The 20135-nt window shown below is 35.1% G+C and overlaps 1 protein-coding gene across 2 annotated transcripts; it reads right to left on the bottom strand.

Moving 5' to 3' along the window:
- Positions 1-7349: 7349 nt before the first annotated feature.
- On the bottom strand, positions 7350-19892 carry LOC103985492 (protein TONSOKU). 2 transcript variants are annotated; one of them, XM_018825880.2, is made up of 20 exons: positions 19581-19892; positions 18018-18818; positions 17306-17482; positions 16979-17070; positions 16722-16820; positions 16159-16640; positions 15976-16016; positions 15551-15817; positions 14214-14358; positions 13215-13334; positions 11686-11786; positions 11430-11553; positions 11152-11264; positions 10801-10912; positions 9483-9587; positions 9324-9390; positions 9119-9239; positions 8872-9045; positions 8082-8199; positions 7350-8013 (listed from the first exon to the last, which is right to left on the bottom strand). In XM_018825880.2, exons 1-20 carry the CDS (start codon positions 19854-19856, stop codon positions 7586-7588), a joined length of 3963 nt encoding a protein of 1320 aa, XP_018681425.2. In that variant the 5' UTR covers positions 19857-19892; the 3' UTR covers positions 7350-7585. The 2 variants fall into 2 exon arrangements, with proteins under 2 accessions (XP_018681425.2, XP_018681426.2); XM_018825881.2 differs by having other exon boundaries at positions 9122-9239.
- Between the last annotated feature and the right edge of the window lie 243 nt (positions 19893-20135).

Below are 20135 nucleotides of genomic sequence, written 5' to 3'. Positions count from 1 at the left end.
TGTACTGTCAACTGGTACAGCACTATTTGCAGTCTGTGATTCATCTAAAAGCAGAGATTATTGTTATTATCTAATTTCAAGTAATGCTCTCTACTATGTGGTATTCATGTCCAGAGTTGACCTAAAACTTGAGGTTGGCAACACCAGCCTTGCACATTCCATGTGGACACTTGCATGAAGCTGTGAAATCTTGTGCTGGCAAAAAAACCAATGAGTTTAATGGCACTATTTGCATCTTCTTTTTGATAAGTTTAATTTACTCTTTTCTTAACTCCTTTTCTTTTATCTGTAGCAATTTTTTCTTCATTATCTTGCTGAAATATGACTCAGAAGCTTATCATGATATCTCCTTGTATCTGAATCCTAAGAATTAAACTGTTCATTTTTGTTGTATTGATTTAAAATGAATGAGAAGACAAAAGACTGTTTTTTTTCTCTGGAAGTATATTATTTGTAAATCTGATACACAAACACAAGGACTTCTTACAAGAATACTGAAGGAAAAATGAAAAAGGACTGCAAACATCCTGTAAACTTTGTAGTTGATTTTTCTTGTTTTTCATATGGAATGATGAATGTTTGCATCATCTCTATGATACCATAATTGCTTAATATATATATAAGATGGAATTGAAAGCCCAACACAGCACAGACTGCCATCTACTTACAGGCTTTTATTAGCCCAAATATACCTCCATCAATCTTTGCTTGGAAACCATATCTTTCACCTCCTTGCAAAGAAAGATGCAAACATTATGATTTTAATGCTGAGGTAAGACTCCTACAAGGATCAGTATTAGGTTCTGACATTTAAAAGATGTTAAATGACTGGGTAGGAACATTAGAACTTGTTAAAAATTTTAAATTAAGATCATATATCATCTACAGATTTAAGCATTTAGATCCAATGACATTCATAAGAAATCTAACATGTTAGGGTGAATAGGTTGGGTTGGGTTGGGTCATTTGCCATCCATGCTCAAGGGAGTGTTAAGAATATAAATCAAGATCATATCGTATCTATGAGCTTAATCTCTTAGATACAATGATACTGATAGAAAAAGCTAAAGAAGACTGTATTTAAAGCCAGCCATAAGGCAACCTCTTCTGCTCTATCCAACAACTCAATGTTGTAACGCCGATGTAGATAACTAAAGCATCACTTGAGATCCAACTCCAACTGCTAGGGAAAGAGAAGACTCCTCTGATCTCTCTAATCCTTTAAGGTGTTCTTGTTCGTGCCCTTGAGGAACCGGGCTCGGAGTTCGGCCACGTCGACGTCGCCGACCCGGTTCTCCGGCATCCAGTTCCCGGTCTTTGGGTCCCTCATCCAAAAGACCTCCTCCTCCCTCGTCGCTGCACGCGACTCACCTTCCGCCGCCGGCACACGTGATACCGCTGCTACCACCGTGGCATGTGACCGCCGGCTGAGGAATACAAAGAAGAACAGGAACATGAAGCGTGAGTTCTGTTGGAGGAGTGTCGGGGTGGTCATGGAGTTCGATAACCGGAGATGTGAAGCTGGAGGTCTCACCTGAGAAGAAGGATGGCGTTCGTGGGAACACGATACATTGCGAGAGGGTGGCGCTGAGACTTGAGACGGAGGTGTTTAAGGTGGTGGTGTTTTAAGTAGAGAGGATGGAAGTGGAGAGAAGGAGATCAGTCGAGTTGCCGGCCTTTGTTTGGTTTGCATGTTATTATAAGGAATAATCTTTTCCTTATCTCCTCTTATCCAAACTTAATTGTTTTCTGTTCTACATCTTTTATTTTGGGATGAGATATGCTCGATTCTTTTCCAATCCTGTGATCATATCCATTGCATTTCTTTTGTTTGGGACTCTTCCATTTTATTTCAGCTATATATATATATATATATATATATATATATATATATATATATATATATATATATATATATATATATACATATATACATATATATACATACATATACATAGATATACATATATATACATACATATACATATATATACATATATATACATACATATATATATATATATAAGAGAGAGAGAGAGAGAGAGAGAGAGAGAGAGAGAGAGAGAGAGATAAACAGCCAGTTTGGAAAGATTTATCTTCTCAACTAGAAGGAATTTGATTCACAGTTTTCTTAATCATACATGAACCTTAAAAAAAATCTCTATTCAACCAAAAGTGAGCATTGGTAGTTTCCATTACAAAAGCAGGATCAGACAAGGATATATTCAAAACTTTAGTTGATATGGCTCTGCTTTAGTCTTCCATGAACTTGGATTTGATCTGCTTTCATTCATATATGGACACAAACATGAAAAATCTAAAATATGCACATCTTCTCCCTATGAGCATCAACATATTCTGTTTTACATTCTTTGGAAAAGGGGAGAATCAAGTTCTTAGTTTGCCTATGCAAGAAGTTGGCAAAAGAGGATAAGATACATAAGAAACTAGGCTTCTTTGTTCCTTCCATCTTTTTCTTTCTTACAGTGGTGAAAAGACTTGTGTTAGACTTTCCAACATTTGACCACAGTTGACTTCATCTGTCAAAAACACAGTAGATGTTTTCTGCTGTAGAATCTCATCTCCAGGTTGATCATGGAGTATATGTTGTTGTCCTCTTTGTGTCATACAAAACTCATTTTGAGACCTAATTACAGCCTTGTTTTGTTATGGATGCTAAAGACCATTTGTTTGAAGCTCACATTATATTTATAATACCTAAAAACTTAGGTATGGAGAATCTGGTTTATAATACCTAAAGAAAACTTGGATCATTCTTTTCCTTTTTTTTTAGTATTCCTTTAGGTCCACTTCTAAATATTGTGCATAAATTTCTCTCATCACCAGTCATCTGAACAAGTTGTTTAATGATCTTTCTTCATGTTCTCATGCCAGGACTACCCTTCTCAGTGTTATTTGCTTTGATGTAGTTAGGTAGATGTATGCATATGAGATCATGCATCTGATGGATTGGCATGAGAAGCACATCTGCCTTTTAGGCACCACTAGATTCACATACCCCACAAGATGCTGAAACACCACACAGTTCCTTCTTCCTCTCTTATCACATCTTGGGCAAATTGAAGAAGGGACCAGATTCATCATCTACTGGTAAACTGATATCAATAAAATTTTTCTGGATCTCCAGATTCATTCTGATTCCCTCGTTTCTTATCGTTTTTCAGTGATCGGCAACGATCGGCCTCCATAAAATTTTAGTCCAGTTTGTTCCAACAATTAGGATCTGAATCAATTTCCAATTCAGCAAGAAGGATTAATCCATGCTTAAGCCTAACTATATATGTGTCTTTCCATAGTAAGCTTCACATATTGCTAAGCTTCACAGGTTGTTGACATATATGTTTTAAGTGATTGGCAAGAAAAAGTTGGTAAACCATCTTTCAGTAGGACAAAGCTGCACATATGAATTCATGGTTAGTCCAATAATAACTTTCATTTCTGGGCTAGTATGGGGTCTTTATATGGACTCTAGCCTAAAAATGATCCAGCCTGAAAAGTATCAGAAACATATTTACAACCTATTATGTGCTGTTCAGACTGAAACTTAGAAAGGTAAAAAGTTACATAAATGGATGAACAGAAGATTACAGCATCTGGAGTTACATAGATTGACTACAATTTAGGATGTAGAGGATTTCAAATCTGAAACAGATGGTAAAGATTACAGGAGATCACAGCAGTTTATTATCAGTGAAAAGATATTTGGGGGTCACATGATAAGATGAATGTCTACATCCCAGCCAAGCTTACTGCAGCATATGATAGATACTAGAAAAATACTGATGATGGTTTCTTAGAAAAATCTGAAGAAAACTTACATTTTTTATTGTCATTTCCTTTAGTGCATAATACATCTACATAGTCATGAAAGACAATAATAATAACTTTTCAATCTAGTAAAAAATTATCATGTCTTTTCCTAGGATATAGCAGCCTTGTGACACCAAAGCAATGAGTTGTCATTGTTCAATTTACACCATTTAGGCATGAGAAACTCTCATCTCACCACCCTTCAGTAGCCTACAAACAAATAAAAAAGAAAGGAATGAAAAGAAATTGAACTTTTAGTACTAACCACAGCATATATATATATATATATATATATATATATATATATATATATATATATATATATATAATGTCTTTTTCTTGAAAACATTATCTTGCCAAACCATATCATTGGTGCTGTTGTTAGGAAGTCACATCATTTTTTGGATTATATAGGAGGGCATATCTTTAATTTTTTTCTTGTAATTTTTGTCTGAAAAAGATAGATAGATAGATTTAGTTGGACATACTCCTAAAAATAATCATATATCCAAACTATGGTGTATTTTACACATATGCCTTTCCAACCAATTTTTTAGTATAAAAAAAAAACCTTTTTCTTTTTCTTGTTAACTTGTCATAAATCATTGAAACCCTTGTTTTTTGTACTGATACATTTGACATCTTTGTATGCCATAGATCACCAATTGTTCAGGCCCAATGCAACAAAGGAATAAAACTGAGCTCATGGAATCTTATTTATATGAATACTTATTTATACTTCCAAGATATATGAATACTTATTTATGCTTCCAAGATACTTGGGAAAGCCATATCTTACACTGAGACAAGAACATCTTGCTGCAGGTGCAATCCACAGGAGAAAGGAATAGTGCTACTCTCTTTTGTTTTGTTCCACTGCTGACAGTGATGGATGAGATCATATAAATGAAAAGTTCGAGAGAGAAGAGTGTGACAAAGAAGCAGAAAGCTTCAAATTATGCTTTCATTCATGCCTTGTGAAATGGAATTGCTGTCTTCACTCTTGTTTCTTTGTGAATTGAAAGCAGTAAATGGACTGTTCATATTAAAGATGTTAATGGGGAAGAAAAATTGATTGTTTGCTATGTTTCTATGAGGAGGTTTTCAATTTTGGATATCGCATCCTTACGGATACCAATATCAATCCAAATCATACTAGTATCAAGTTTCAAAAAAATCAAAAAATAATTTTACTTGCGTGATCGATCGATCGAAAACTAAAGATCATATTAAGCACATGTCACATGATCTTTTGCGGTCCTAAGTGAGTCTTGTATCCATGTCTCGGCTTGCTATAGCTGCAGACAAAAAAATCCACTTCAAAGCTACATAGATATCTATAATGCCATGTGAAAGAGGTGATGAATTGTTGTGTGGGACACCCAAGTGGTGTGGTCTCTATGTATCCACCGTTCCTCCCAACACTCGTCCCATTTCTCCTTGCCAAGATGCTCTCAAGAAACAAGAGCAACTCCCACCAAGGTGAGGATGGTGGTGAGACTACAGTGAGCATAGGCATAGGAGGGAGGTGCGTGAGACATCATCCATCGGAAGGCCTTCGCATTCTCATACACCACAAGGAGCAAGCAACCAATGTTGTGATCAAAGCCAAGATGATGATGATGATGACACGCAAGCTTGTGTCTCAGGCTTGCCATCTTCCCAAGGGATTGCCGGAGTTGGACTTCCTCAAGAGCTGCTTCCTGTGCAGAAGAGAGCTAAGCCCTTGCAAGGATGTTTACATGTACAGGTAACTTCCTTTCTCTTCAGTTTCACTCTCAGTAGTAAGTGGTCAACAAACTTGTTTGTGCTTCTTTTCCTCCTCCTCCTTCCCCTCTTTTCTATGATATATCTATCAAGTAGATTCGAATCAGCAAATAAACATGCATGTAAGTATGTAAGATCAATAATAAACATTCCTTGGATTCTAAATGTGAGGTCACTTCATGTCAAGAACAGGTGGCTTCGCAGATTAACCATCATGATGGTACATCTTCGTTCAACAGTACAGAAACATATCACCTCTCTCTCTCTCTCTCTCTCTCTTTCTATATTGGTATTATATTGTGTATCATCTATCTCGATGTTCTACTAGTGGCTTCTATGAAATTGTTGCTTCTAATCTTGACTACAAGACTAATAGAAGTGTTCTTCTATGATGGTGTGACTTTGTATAATATGTTTATGCAGGGGAGATCAAGGATTTTGTAGCAAAGAGTGTCGATCTCGCCAAATTCTTCTTGATGAGAGGAGAGAGGGTGAGAGGACAACGGGAGAGCGATCAAAGATATCTCATCGTCGACGAGCCATTACTAGGATTCATGGATCAGATCGAAATGGGAGGATTCTAGCATTGACCTGAAGACTTGTTTCTGATGTGAACCCTACAGAAGATGAGATGTCATTGGATCAGGAAAGATCACTTTTTTTTTTGTTTTTTGAGAAAGAAAAGGTTATATGTGATATAATCTTTCATCAGCTTATGGTTTAGTTGGACAAATAATTCTAATATGAAAAAGAGTCCATTTGAAATAAAAAATCCTAAAAATCAAGATTTGGTTTCTCTATTAATAATAATATCCTTTATGTTATGTCTAGATTTTGGTGGTATGAGATTGATAAGAAAAGTAAGATATAAAAAATACTTTCTAAGTTTTTCTTTATACTATACTCTGCAGAGAAGTTGATATATATGATTTCTTTCTAAAAGGGAATTTTTTTGAATTTATATGAGAGAATGTATAAGGGATTGTGAGATAAATCTAAGATCTTATAATTATTATTTTTAATATATATAACTAAAAATTATTGAATGATAGTAAATCTTATATCAAATTATATATATATATATATATATATATATATATATATTCTGCTTTTCCACTTATGTATTCTTTTTCTTCTTCTTTTATGCTCTTTTATTTTATTTTCAATATCTTTTTCTTTCAATAAATTTTAAAACTATAATTCTTACTCAAAATCTTTTTACATCTACAACACTATTCTTAACATCCTTATCAACAATAATCTCTTTAGATTTTTCTGCTACCAATCTAATCTCTTGTAAGCAAATAATATTTATTCTTCTTTTTATCTTAGTGTTTATGAATTCTACCATCTTAACATCCTTATCAATAATAATCTCTTTAGATTTTTCTGCTACCCACCTAATCTCTTGTAAGCAAATAATATTTATTCTTTTTTTTATCTTAATGTTTATGAATTCTACCATTGTAATTTAAGATACTTAGGTGGCAAAAATATCACGTTACTTTTGATACAGTTTTATGTTAATTATCAATAACCTAATACAATTTTACATTAATTATCAATAACCTAATATAGTTTTAGGTTAATTATCAATAACCTGACATAACCTTCCATATTTTTTCTTCGAGCTTGGGACTAACATTAGCAATGTTAATAATATCTATACATATGGTAAACTTAAATTTAAAATTAAAAAAATAAAATAACAATGATTCAACTCTTTATTATCATCACTTACCCTTTGCAAATACAAACATAAAATAACTCTTTATTATCATAACCATTTGAAATTACATAGTTATCTATTAGAATTTCCATGAAGGTTAAAATGACTTTGACACTTGAGAGGAATATACAAAGAGGTATAGAGAGAGAGAGAGAGAGAGAGAGAGAGAGAGAGAGGGGGGGGCTAAATATCGTATAGTCATGCCTAAGATGTGTAAGATGAACAAAGTCAAACAGAACATTCAAAGAAGGAAGCCTATCAATCTCTTGTGCAGCAGGGTCTCATACCACAACACTTCTTTCCATTGACGGAGAAATGTACTATATCCGCGTTAACGTGCTTACGGCTCTTTCCATCATTGCATCTTGGTGGTGATGACCAAGCCGCATATAGCGAGTCAATAGCTTCTTGTGAGAACTTGTTTCGACTCAGATTTAGCATCTGTAGATTTCTTGCAGAAGTGATTGCCTCTGACAGCTCCTGAATCGGTTGGCCACACGCGGACGACCTCCTCCGGCATGAGCTTGCGCAGCTTGCATCAGGGCCGCACAAGAGGGGTTGCTCCTCCATGATTGCTTCATCTTCACTGTCAGCAACTTCAAGTCCACCAACATCAGACTTCAGCGGAATTATTTCCTGGGCATCTGCGTTCTCAGCTAGATGGAGCTCTTCCAACGATTCATTCTCTGACAATGTGATGAAGAGAGATGCATCAGAAAGCAGTGAAAAGGACATGAGTGAAGGTTTTATTTACCTGCTAATGCCTGAATTATCTGAACCATTCCCACCAGTCCTAGTTGGCAGTTACTCAGGACAAGAGATCTGAGGCTGCATTTGGGGTCCATAAGCACTGATGCCAAAGCATCACGGACCTGTTACAATGGTGGCACAGTTGACAAATGAAGAGGTCTAACAAATCCAAATTAGCACCTAAGTCCTAGCAAATTTTAAGATCAAGAACTCCCCATTACACAGCACCATAACAGGGATCGGTACCCGACTTGGAAATTGATAACTTGTAACCACACATGCCAAGAATCAAATAACTACAGATAACCAACCAATTATACATTATAACATGTAGGTGAAATTAAAGAAAATATAGGAAGCTCCAATTCCTCGTTTATTCTGCATATGGCAATAGTCATTGATTATAACATTACCACTGATTACGACATTATAATAAAAGAATGCTTCATATTTAGATGTGGGTAAACTAACAATAGCATAATGCAGTTACATATTTTACCTAAACTGACTTGCGATTGTTGATTGTGTTTCTGTTCAAAGTTAAAATGTCATCTGCCCAACTATATATCAGAAGAAGCAGCAAAGACTACAAGGTTCTCCATGACCATTTTAAGTCAAAGGAAAATTTATATAATCTTGTAAACTTATTATGAAGTGTTCACATATTGTATATATTCAGAAATGAAGACAGATCTCAACTTTTTTCCTTTTGATTTACAACTGCCACTGCACTTCCAGAAGGGAAGAATGTAACAATCGGTAATTTAACAGATGCTTTGATTTCAAAGACTAACCTCTTGGTTAATGGAGTTTCCTGTGATGTTCATCTCCAGAATGCCACCGAGTAGAACGAAGCCTTGGCATGCTTCGGCAAAAGCATGAGATGTCAGTCCACAATATGACAGATCCAACCTCACCAACTCTTGAGGTCCAGTGCATACTGCCTCGATTACCCTTATTGCTCCATCCTGTGTCACAACCAAGTATAATAAGAAGCTAACAAATTATTGGGTTCCTAGATTAGACACAAAAACTACACACAACTCTAATATAAGTTCCGCCAAGCTTCAATGCAGTGAGACTTGATGATTGAGCGACTAGGCAGAGATGATCAATCACAGCCTTGTTTAATCTTATACCAGTCAGGCTCAGTTCTGAAAATCTACAAACAAGAAGGTCTATGAAATCTGATAATAGAACTGTTGGAAGAAAATCAATCAGTTAATATCAGTATGAGGAAGCATACCTTTTCAAGGATTGAAGTTTGGTTAACAAATTTACAATTGCATTTCCAGATATTGGGTTATTCCTACCTGTCAGGAATACATATTTTTAATGATGATAACAATGATGAGATAAACAAATTGGTTTAATCTCAAGTATGTAAAAGAGTCACTGAAATCACCTATTGAAAGATGTGATAGCACAGATCCAACGTTTATTGCATCAGCAACTTTCTCAACTGTTCTAGTTGTGATGGAGCATTGTTCTATGTTCAAACTATAAAGTGCTACAAAGAAAAGATAGTTCACAAGTAAAAGAGTTATTTCAAAAGGACAGATAGGTCAGATGAGAAAAACTTTAATTGACATTTATTATGACCAGTACTTAACATAAATAGGTTCAGTGAGGCATTAAAAATACCAAATAATTGTTGGTGAATATGTAAAAGTAACTGGAATTTACCAATTAGAAAACAGATCATTTAGTCACACCATGCTCTATTCCATTCCTTTAATATGTTCCACCATAAATAAGTCTATTATATTCCCTTTAATAAATATATATGGTGAATTCATCTTTAATAAGGAACTTTGTTTGACAATATCTATATTCCCCTAAATTGCAAAATGCAACACTTACACAACCTTGCAAATCCAATTTCGTACTGTACCGGAGTTTCGACGTTCGCTCGGTACGATACGAAACTGTATACCGAGCGATATACCGCTCGGTATATATATATATATATATATATATATATATATATATATATATATATATATATATATATATATATATATATATATATATATATATATATATATATATATATATATATATATATATATATATATATATATTTATAAAAGGCGACGTCGCCTTTTCCTTCTCCCATATATATATATATATATATATATATATATATATATAAGGTGACGTCACGTCGCCTCGATGACGTCGTCGAAAAAGGCGACACGACGCCGTCTTTTATAAAATATTTATATATATATATATATGTATGTATGTATGTATGTATGTATGTATGTATGTATGTATGTATATATGTATATATATATATATATATATATATATATATATATATATATATATATATATATAAGGTGATGTCGCCGAAAAAGGCGACACGACGCCATCTTTTATAAAATATTTATATATAAATATTTATATATATTAATGTATATATATATATATATATATATATATATATATATATATATATATATATATATATATATATATATATATATATATATATATATATATATATATATATATATATATATATATATATATATATATATATATATATATATATATCGTTCCATCCGATAACGGGCGGTCCGTGTACCGGTAAGCTGACGGACCGGTACGTACCGCCCGTACTGGATGGTATTATTCGAAATTGCATACCTTGAAACAAACAATAATAATAAAGCAACCAATAATAGTATAAACAAAAGCATAAGGTAGAAATGCACCTTTGCAATTCTCTAATATAGTAGAGAGATAAGAACTGCATGCATCTGTTAGCCGATTTTCAGACAGATTAAGCACTTCTAAACGAGCAGAGAGGACGGAGCATTCACATATCTGCAAATAGCAGACCATGTTACAGGAAAGGAAATTTTTCACTAGAAAAAAAGGAAGCAAAGAAAGATCATTTAAAAAATCTTTAACTGAGAAGCATCACTTCAGGAAACTTAAATGGTATGTGCAGATATTTTTCTCATAGTACTGGATCGGAGACAACATAGATAATTCTAAAACACAGAAACCTAGGAGCCTTTGCAGCATTAACATGTGAAAGAAAATAATATTTGCACATGAACCTGGAATAATGCAGTTGGACCAAACCGATTACAATGCAAGTCCAGAGTCAAACCACCATACTTTTGGGTTGATGAATTGAATATTTGTTGAATCTTCTCCATAGTCTCATTACCTATTAGCATATCAAACCACGTTTCAAGAAAAGATCAAGTCAAGCAATCTTGGAACACAAAAGTACCAGATTTCTGGAACAGTACATGCATATGAGGTGAGTATAAAAATGGAAAACCAAGTTAAAACCCAACTACAATATTGTTTGATTATAAGATTTCAGTACCTAACAGATTATGGGAAATATCCAGCACAGCAAGTGTTTTATGTGCTTGAAGAGCTTTTAGGAAAGGTGATACAGATACATCTTGCAATTCACAATCAGATACTACAACTTCGTCCTCTGAGACCTATTTGCACAGAAACAACCCAAGCTTATAGACTCATTCTGTCATGTGAGACATTAACATGATGTTATCCAACTACTACTAAAAAAAATAAGAGCCAAATAAAGTCATGGTCATATTTACTGAAATGATTACCTCCAGGTTATACAATTTCTTTAGCAACTTCATATTGGTTGATTCAGATAATTTCTCACAAGAATCAATGTACAGCTTCATAAGGCGTTTTGGGACCCATCCTTCCAGAAGAAGAAAAAAGGAAAGATAAGAAAGGAGGAAAAGAAGAAAAGATCAGAAACATCATAGCAAATGCAACTACAATATATAAATAAGTAGTCCGCGATGAACTTGACCAGAATAAACTTAAAGATGGTAGTCCAAGTGAGCTTCATCAGCAGTAATCGGTGAGACCTTTATCAAGAAATGTGAAGTGCAAAAAAACAAAGATTACTTACACAACAGAAATACTGTTCTATGATATACTAACAGATATTTTCATGTTTTCTTGTAATGTCATTAAAGTCAAGCTATAAAATCATTCCTAAGTCCTAACATAAGTAAATAGTCGAGGTTTCAAAAAGTTGAAGAAAAATGTAAGCATTTAGGTTACCACAAAGTGCATGTGCACTATGCAGGTGCATATGTGGACAATATGGACTCTATTTTTCAAAAAAAAATTTAAAAACACAAGGAATCTTGAGGTAATTCACCATTCATTGGTAGGCTCCAAATTCTAAATTAGCATTTCATTCTTCCTAATTCATAATATTCTTGTCATTTCAAATCATCATGAATTATGATTCATGTATACCTTACCACAACAACAAATAAGAATCAAACACATTGGCCATTGCGACTAAAGTTGTGAATCATGTAAGAAAAATTGTTAATATTTGTAAGTAGATGATGACATATTTAGTATTATCAACTGCTAGTATTGGATGCACCCTGATCTGCTTTTACAGTATACCTTAAAAATGGTCATAGATAATCTATTGATGGGCAGTCCAGTAGATCAAGCTGGCTCGAGAAAATAAGCTATAAGGTGGTTGCATATGTGAAATATGCATCCACATGAAGCACATACCGTCGACATATGTGGGCACATGCCATATTGGCATCACATAAAGAAATGTATAAGATCTATGGGCTGCATCTGCAAATGCAGGTGCATAAGTGGGTATGTAAGCTGCTTTTCAAAACTATTGAAATGCAAGAATGTCAAAGAGAAAATAAAACAAAAAGGTTATCATGTACTAAGCATTTGATCATGTAAATGGGGAGACTTTCTTGTCACAACCATATAACCAAACCTCAAGTTAAGCACAACTACAAAGGCATGAACCAGTGACACATTACACTCTTTTTACATTTATGTCTTGGATTTATGCAAGCGCTTATTATCCAAACTGTTACCAGGAAAATGTATCACTTATTATCTTATACTCTTTAAATTGGTTTAGTTTATCAACATACGCACACATACTGTGCACCATTAGTATAGACAAATGCATAAACAAACACAAAAGGCTAGAAAATTGAAAATAATCCATGGTAGTAATAAATGAAAATGTAGTTGTATACTTCAATGATAACATAAGAACCATAAGAATGGACAGCAAAAACACATCACAAATTCTTCTACAGGAAATCACAAAGATTCTCACCATCAATAACCACATCAATCCACATACTTTCATGGGGTTGGTGCTCAATGTCTTCAATCACTTCTGAGGAACCTAATGCTTTACCAGAGCTCATCAAACATCCAACTACTGGAAGCAAACCTAGAGAAACTAGCCTATTAGCAACATGGCATAGTGATCTGGAGAATGTTTAGCACAAACATAAATGGAACCTCACAGAAACAACATTAACAAAATATTAGAGATGTTTAACTGATCCATGAATACAAGTGACACATAAAAAAACTAGATACTAATTGGGTCAGTGTTGTATATGCTTGACTTTAAGAGAACATTACATGGAAATGCATTAACCTGGATTTAAAAATGCAGAGTTCATTAAACATTCTGACCAAATTCAGAGGACAAAATGGGGGCCATGGTAGGATAAATATTGAAGTTTAGGATAGTAAAAACTACAGGTCATCAGACACATTCTTGGCTAAAATGTTTTGTCCTAAATGCAGAGAAATTCCAACAATTTCTGGAATTTCTCCAGAGCTAGATGAGATTGGGTAATGCTACAAGTATGACTATACTGTTTTGAAGTTACAAACCTCAACATAAATTATTGACTTGTAAAGCTAATTTATTTGTCTGCTAAAGCAACAACAGTTATAGAACATTTTCAATTTTAAGCTTTAACATCTTGTATTTAACTTCTAATTTAAATAGTTTACTGAATAATGAAACAAGGTTTCAAATATCAATAAGGCTGGTATATACCAATCTACATTTACTAGTCCAACCAAGGATCATACTGTACCGGACCATATAGGTCAATATAAATCAGTGTTTAATTTTCTATTATTTTTCCTATGACACCAAGCAATACAAGTCCATACAGCACCTAGTATGCCAGTACCATAACAAACTGATTTTAATCCTTGCAGTGATAAATGGAATGCATTTGCCAGTCAAATTTTAAGCCATTGTTGAGAATGATGTGCCATTAATTAACCTCAGAATCATGATACACACCTTTGGACCTTTTCTGCTCAGGAAGCTGAAGGAAATATGTACAAGCAACTTCAACTTTCAGGCATTCAATGTCCAGATTGCCATCTTCCAGGCAGGAACTTAGATCAACATGGATTAGATCATGACCAACTTTAACTTTGACAAACTGCAGCATGAGAACAATGATGTCACATTTTGACGCAGAGCAAAAATTTGACAGACAAATAAGTTAAAAGTTGACATTGATTTGCAAATTAGATTTTTTCAGTTCATTAATAACGTATTGGCCTTTTAACAAAAAACTGAAGCTGTTTGCTATTCTTTTAATATTTTGGTGGTAAACAACTGTGAGAATATTCCGTAAGTATATTTAGTTTCAATCAGAATCCTTCTTTTGTAAAGATATTTTATAGAGAATTTGCCTGTGGAGACTAGAGACAATTGGGAAGGAGGATAGAGATGCTTGGTATTCAATTTGCTTCTTTGCTATGGGCCACTTGAAAGGAAAAGAACTACAGAAATTTTCAGAACTTGTCTAAAGCAATGACTATTTGGCAGGAAACAGTTAAGTTGACCAATATATTGATGCCGTAATTAAGAAAAAGTAAATGTTGGTGATGCTGTAGTTAATTGTATTTTGAAACTTAATAATTAGAAGTGGCATGTCATGAATCCTCTAATTGCATGGAGTTTTGGATGATAGTTTTTGGCTTTGCTTTTTTATTATTATGTTTTTGTAGGTAGGCATTTTGGAACCTCAGGCTGTACTTAACTAGGACCAACTCCTTTTCCCATCTTTCATTTCCTTTTCTCTTGCTCATTTTGTATAAGCCTTATGCTCCCCTTTTACATCTTATAGATGAAAACAGGCATATAATCAACTCTTTCTTTCAACCGAAGAAAAGACAGAAGATACTAAACCAATATATAAGTAATTGATTGTTTAAAAGAAGATACAAGCTAAGAACACCTGCGACTTAGCATACACTATGAGCCTAAATATGAACTAATAAGAAATAGAGGATTTCTGAAGTCAAATTTAATCATCTGTAACCAGTATTGCTAAGAGATTTGTACATCAGCTTGCCAATGCAAATGTTCAAAAAACCTACTATTTACCAGTCATGCAATCAATATTATCAATTATTTTATAGAATGTTCACCTGCTTCAGTGAATACTAGTACAAGGAAAACTATGCATTAGACTTTATTGCAGTGAGTTAAAATATTCCAACCAAGAAAATTGTTGATTCAACATAATATAAACCTTTACAATACAACCTCTGGTGTGAGACATTTGTTCGCTGTATCTGTCTATCCATTGGATTCAAGATAGTGATGGAAATGATAAAACTTACATGACGGTTATTTACCAATTGGTCAACACCTGCACCATTCTGGCTCTGCTGAAGTCTATCAGCAACTTCAACGTTGCTCAATTTGGACCAACTAGCTGCAGATTTTGACGCAATTGCTATTCCAGCATCATTTGAAGATCCAAAATCTGCTTCATTATCGACAGTGAAATTGGGGCTTTTGCATTTGAAAGAGCAAGTACTTTCTTCAATATAAATAGGCGCAGAGGCACTAAGTTCATCTTTGGAATCAGAGCTATGCGGAGCATCCTGGCAAATGAGAACTACTATTTACAATCAAAAAAATCCTGGCAAACTTATAACTTGGTTCGATGTCAGTATATATAGAACAAGCAACAATGCAAGAATGTTTATAGCAGACAGCTGGAATCTATTACAAGGAAAGAAAAACTCAAATGCTTAGATACCTGGATTTCTTTGTTAGCAGTTGTTCCACAAAATAAGTTTTCTGTAAGACATATTAAAGAAGCACTTTAAACTTCATGAAGAAAATTAACAGTAAAACAGCAAATTTTGAGAGTCAGCATCTTTCTTTCCACTAGGTCCATAAGAAATCTTGTGTCAAAGATATCAAGTTGCTTTATACCAACCTCTGTCAGGAGCAGTTACGTACTCACTGGATCTATGAAGTTTTTGCCTTGACCCATTCATCTCATCAGGATCATCAGCTTCATCATCAGAAAGAACAACACGAACACGCTTACGATCAACGTGCTGTTGATCATCACGAGACTTACTTAAATCTCTGGAGGAAGCTTGAGCATGATTAGATGATGCAGTAGTCCTCACACCAAGAGAATCTAACTGAGACATCTTGATTTTTGCTGAACTCTTACTCAAACGGCCAAGTGATGCCAGAGGAACATCATCATCAAGATCCTCAACACAAGCAAGAAGGCTAGGCCTGCTTTTAGCAGAATCATCTGAATCTTGTGATGCAGACAAACCAAGAATATCAGTAGATAAATTGCCACCTTCTGTTTCAGTTTCAGAGCAATAATCACTTTGCTGGTCCTTTAAGGCATCTTCTTTTAGTAAAGACTTCAACATCTGAATGTCCTGCTGCAATTTCCTAAAGCAGACATGCTTATATAAAATATTTGAGTAACGAAGATTCTCCTACTTATTTAGCTAGCATGGACACTAAAAGTACCTGGCTTCATCAACATTGTCAAATCTAATCATGTGACTGTAGTGCATGTTGTCAAGTGCAGTCATCTGTACGGTTAGCAGATTACCTTGAACTGCAATTCTACAAGGGAATAAAGCATTTAGAAGCTTGCTTAATCCAGAAAGCACCCATAAAATTGTATTTCTTATTATTTAATCTATAGATCACAACAACTTCATGTCTCGGATATTGGACATAATCATACAAATTTAGTGTTGTAAAGTTCAAGACATAAAAACCTGTAACCCTCCTCAAATGCCTCCAATGCACCAGCCCAGTCACCAGAGGCATCCAATATCTGCCCAATATTTATCTTGACCAGTGCTTGTCCCTGAAAATTTAATATTCCACAATGAGTATTTATTGGAAATACTAAGATGCTGAATCACCCTCTCCAATTAATTCAGGTGCCATGCAATATATGATGCCAGGTAGTGGATCTGGCTGGTGATATTATTTATCCATGTTCATTGATTGACCAATGTAGCTAGCATTCCCGAAGAAAAAAATCTCTTTTGTATATGTGAAATTGAAATATTACAACAAAGAACCTAAAACCAACTTGCCTCCAAGTTCCCAATTGACCTGTACACATTCCAACTTTTCATGTACCACTTGCGGGCTTTGCTGAAGTTCCTAAGCTTCAGGTAAGACTCCCCAATAGCCAGAAGAGAATCACTTAGTTTTTCCTTGTCACAAAGTTCACTTGCCACCCTTTTCTTCCTTTTAGCAAACTCTAGATGCTAGACAACACAAACATTTAGGAAGAGAAAAAGGACCATTAGACATCTTGGAATAAAGTGAATCACTGTGAAACAAACTTGCATGCTGCTAATTAAAAAATAACTGAACTACAAACTAAATGTACAGGTTGCCCATGTGAATCCACATTGAGACTAACCACATCAAAGGAAAAAAGCAAATTGCAGTTCTTTTAGTTGGATATAAGTTAGTTGCATTGTCAAATATGATTCAATTTCAAGGTGATCTTAGAATGAAATAAACACCGCAGCTAAGCCACTCGAATTATGCAATTATCAATATAAAGGAATAGCACATTGTCCTTTGCTGTCCCTATCTTAGTATGAATAAAATCCTACAACAAGACAACTGACAAAGTAGTCCTCATTATAAGCCAATAACCTCACAAAATAATATATAACATTATTATCAAGTTCATGAAAGGAAATTGGTTGTTTGGGACCCATATTTCCAAATGATAGAAGCAACAAAGGCATAGAAACATGTATTATAAGTATAACTATGATATCCACTTACTTTTGGCCATGCAAATATGATGCGAGCCTTTTCAATCAGACCATCGAGGCAAGTATTCTGCTCTAAGAGGCATTTTCTCTCATTTGAAGTTCCACGAGCATCAGATGTGGCCCTCATCAACTTTTTAAGTTTCTGTTCATCTTTATTCAACTGCTCCAACACCTTAGCTGCTTCCTTGACAGTTTTGATATTCTGATTGATCTGATTAACTAATGCATCTTCATCTTCCAAGCATTTTGCCAAATCCAGTGCCTTCTGATAACAACGGATTGCATCATCATATTTCTGAACTCGATGATGCAGCTCTGCAAGATTGATAAAGCCCTTAGCTTCACCTTGCAGGTGGCAAATTTTTTTACAAATTAAGATGTCTCTCTCAATGTGCTCCCTGGCAGTACTCCACTTCCGCAGTTCAGTATATAGATATCCAAGATTATGATGAAGCCTGCTGCGGGCATCATCATGTTGACTAACCTCTTCATCATCACATATCTTTAAACCTTGGAGAAGAATCTTTTCAGCTTCCTCATAATTATCAAGGTCCATCTCAAGCATACCGATATTGTTATGTGCATCTATGAATTCCTTGAGAAAGAAGCCAGATTTCATAGATGGAGGAGTCTCTTTCAGAGTAAATGCAATTTTCATGGCTAATTTGAAATATTTTTTTGCATTTCGCAATGCATGATGATCACTTTCAGTTTCTGTAAATATTTGATGATAAGTTCGACCAAGTTGTGTGCTTGCTCTTTGCTGCTCAATAAGGTCATCAGAATCCTTGGCAAGTTGTAAATGCTTCTTCTGCAAGATAACAGAAACAAAAGTAAGCCATGTGTCAGATCACAAGTAATCAGATCATTGGCACAGTTTAAGCATAAACAAGAAGCTGTATTCGGAGGAGATGCTATAATATTAATAAAGCAAACATGGACGATGTGAAAGGAAAGCATCTGAAAAATCAGTTCCAAAAGTACGTGTGGAGAGAACAACATAAACAAGTTAGAATCCGACTGAGATGAAAAAGGAGGGTAGTTGTAGCAGCATTTGAGTGCATGCCATAAATTATTTAATCCTAGTGGCCACAATCACCTGGTCAAGTGAATAAAAATCTTGCATGGTTTCAATAGTTATTGAGATTAGCCATTCTACAACGGCACTTCTGCAAGACAATGCCCGTTCGGAAAAAAATTCACTATCAAAGCTCAACAATTAGAACCTAGGGCATAAGAAATTTATAAGGAAATGACACTGTGAAATTAAATGCAGATAGTGTAAGATGAACTCAAACCGGTACCTTCAGTAAATCACTCAGTTGGCATTATATTCTCACCCGTTTGGAGCATAAAGACTAAATTTTGGAACAACTGATAAGAATTGCACCTACACAGGTCTCGTACCAAACCAAAGAAGCGAAACCCATTCAAGAAACATTAGGGCACTAAATTAAAAGACAAAGTTCAAAAGAAAAGCAAAATAATCTAACACCTAAATATGGGCTAAATGCTACGATAAGAAAGGATATGCGAAAAATGGTTTGGGGGATCGAATGGCACCGGGAGAAACCTGGTAGACGAGGGCTTCTTTCAAGCGGTTGAGGCGGAGGTAGACCTCGCCGATGGATTGACAGGTAGGAAGGAGCTGCTTCTGTGGGAGGTGCTTGGACGAGATATCGTAGTCGACACGGAGCCAGCGGAGGGCCTCGACGTACTCCCCGCGCCGCTTATGGATATCGCCGAGCTCGTTCGCCCACCGCGCCTTCTCCTCGTGGTTCCCCACCCTCGCCGCCTCCTTGTACCCCCGCCTCGCCGCCCGCAACTCCTCCTCCTCCCCTCTCCCCATTCCTCAGACCCGTGCTAGGGTTTCCAGGTCGATCGATCGCCGGTCCAGAGTGACAGACACCCAAAGCGTTCCCGCCAACATTTGGGATATCTTCGCAATTTATCGAACGAAGACGGGTTTGGGCCGTTTTAAATTCTTCTAATGGAGATCTCAATTGGGCCTTCCTTTTAGACATATTAGCCCATCTTCTAAGCCCATATAAGGAGAAAGGGTCAGCCTATCATTCAAGTTTTGGAATAGCATATTTACCCCCCTCTGGATTTTAATATTTATATTATA

Source organism: Musa acuminata, chromosome BXJ2-5 (genome assembly GCF_036884655.1).
Source record: "Musa acuminata AAA Group cultivar baxijiao chromosome BXJ2-5, Cavendish_Baxijiao_AAA, whole genome shotgun sequence".
NCBI classification, from domain to species: Eukaryota; Viridiplantae; Streptophyta; class Magnoliopsida; order Zingiberales; family Musaceae; genus Musa; species Musa acuminata.
This window is presented reverse-complemented; position numbering and strand designations above follow the sequence as displayed.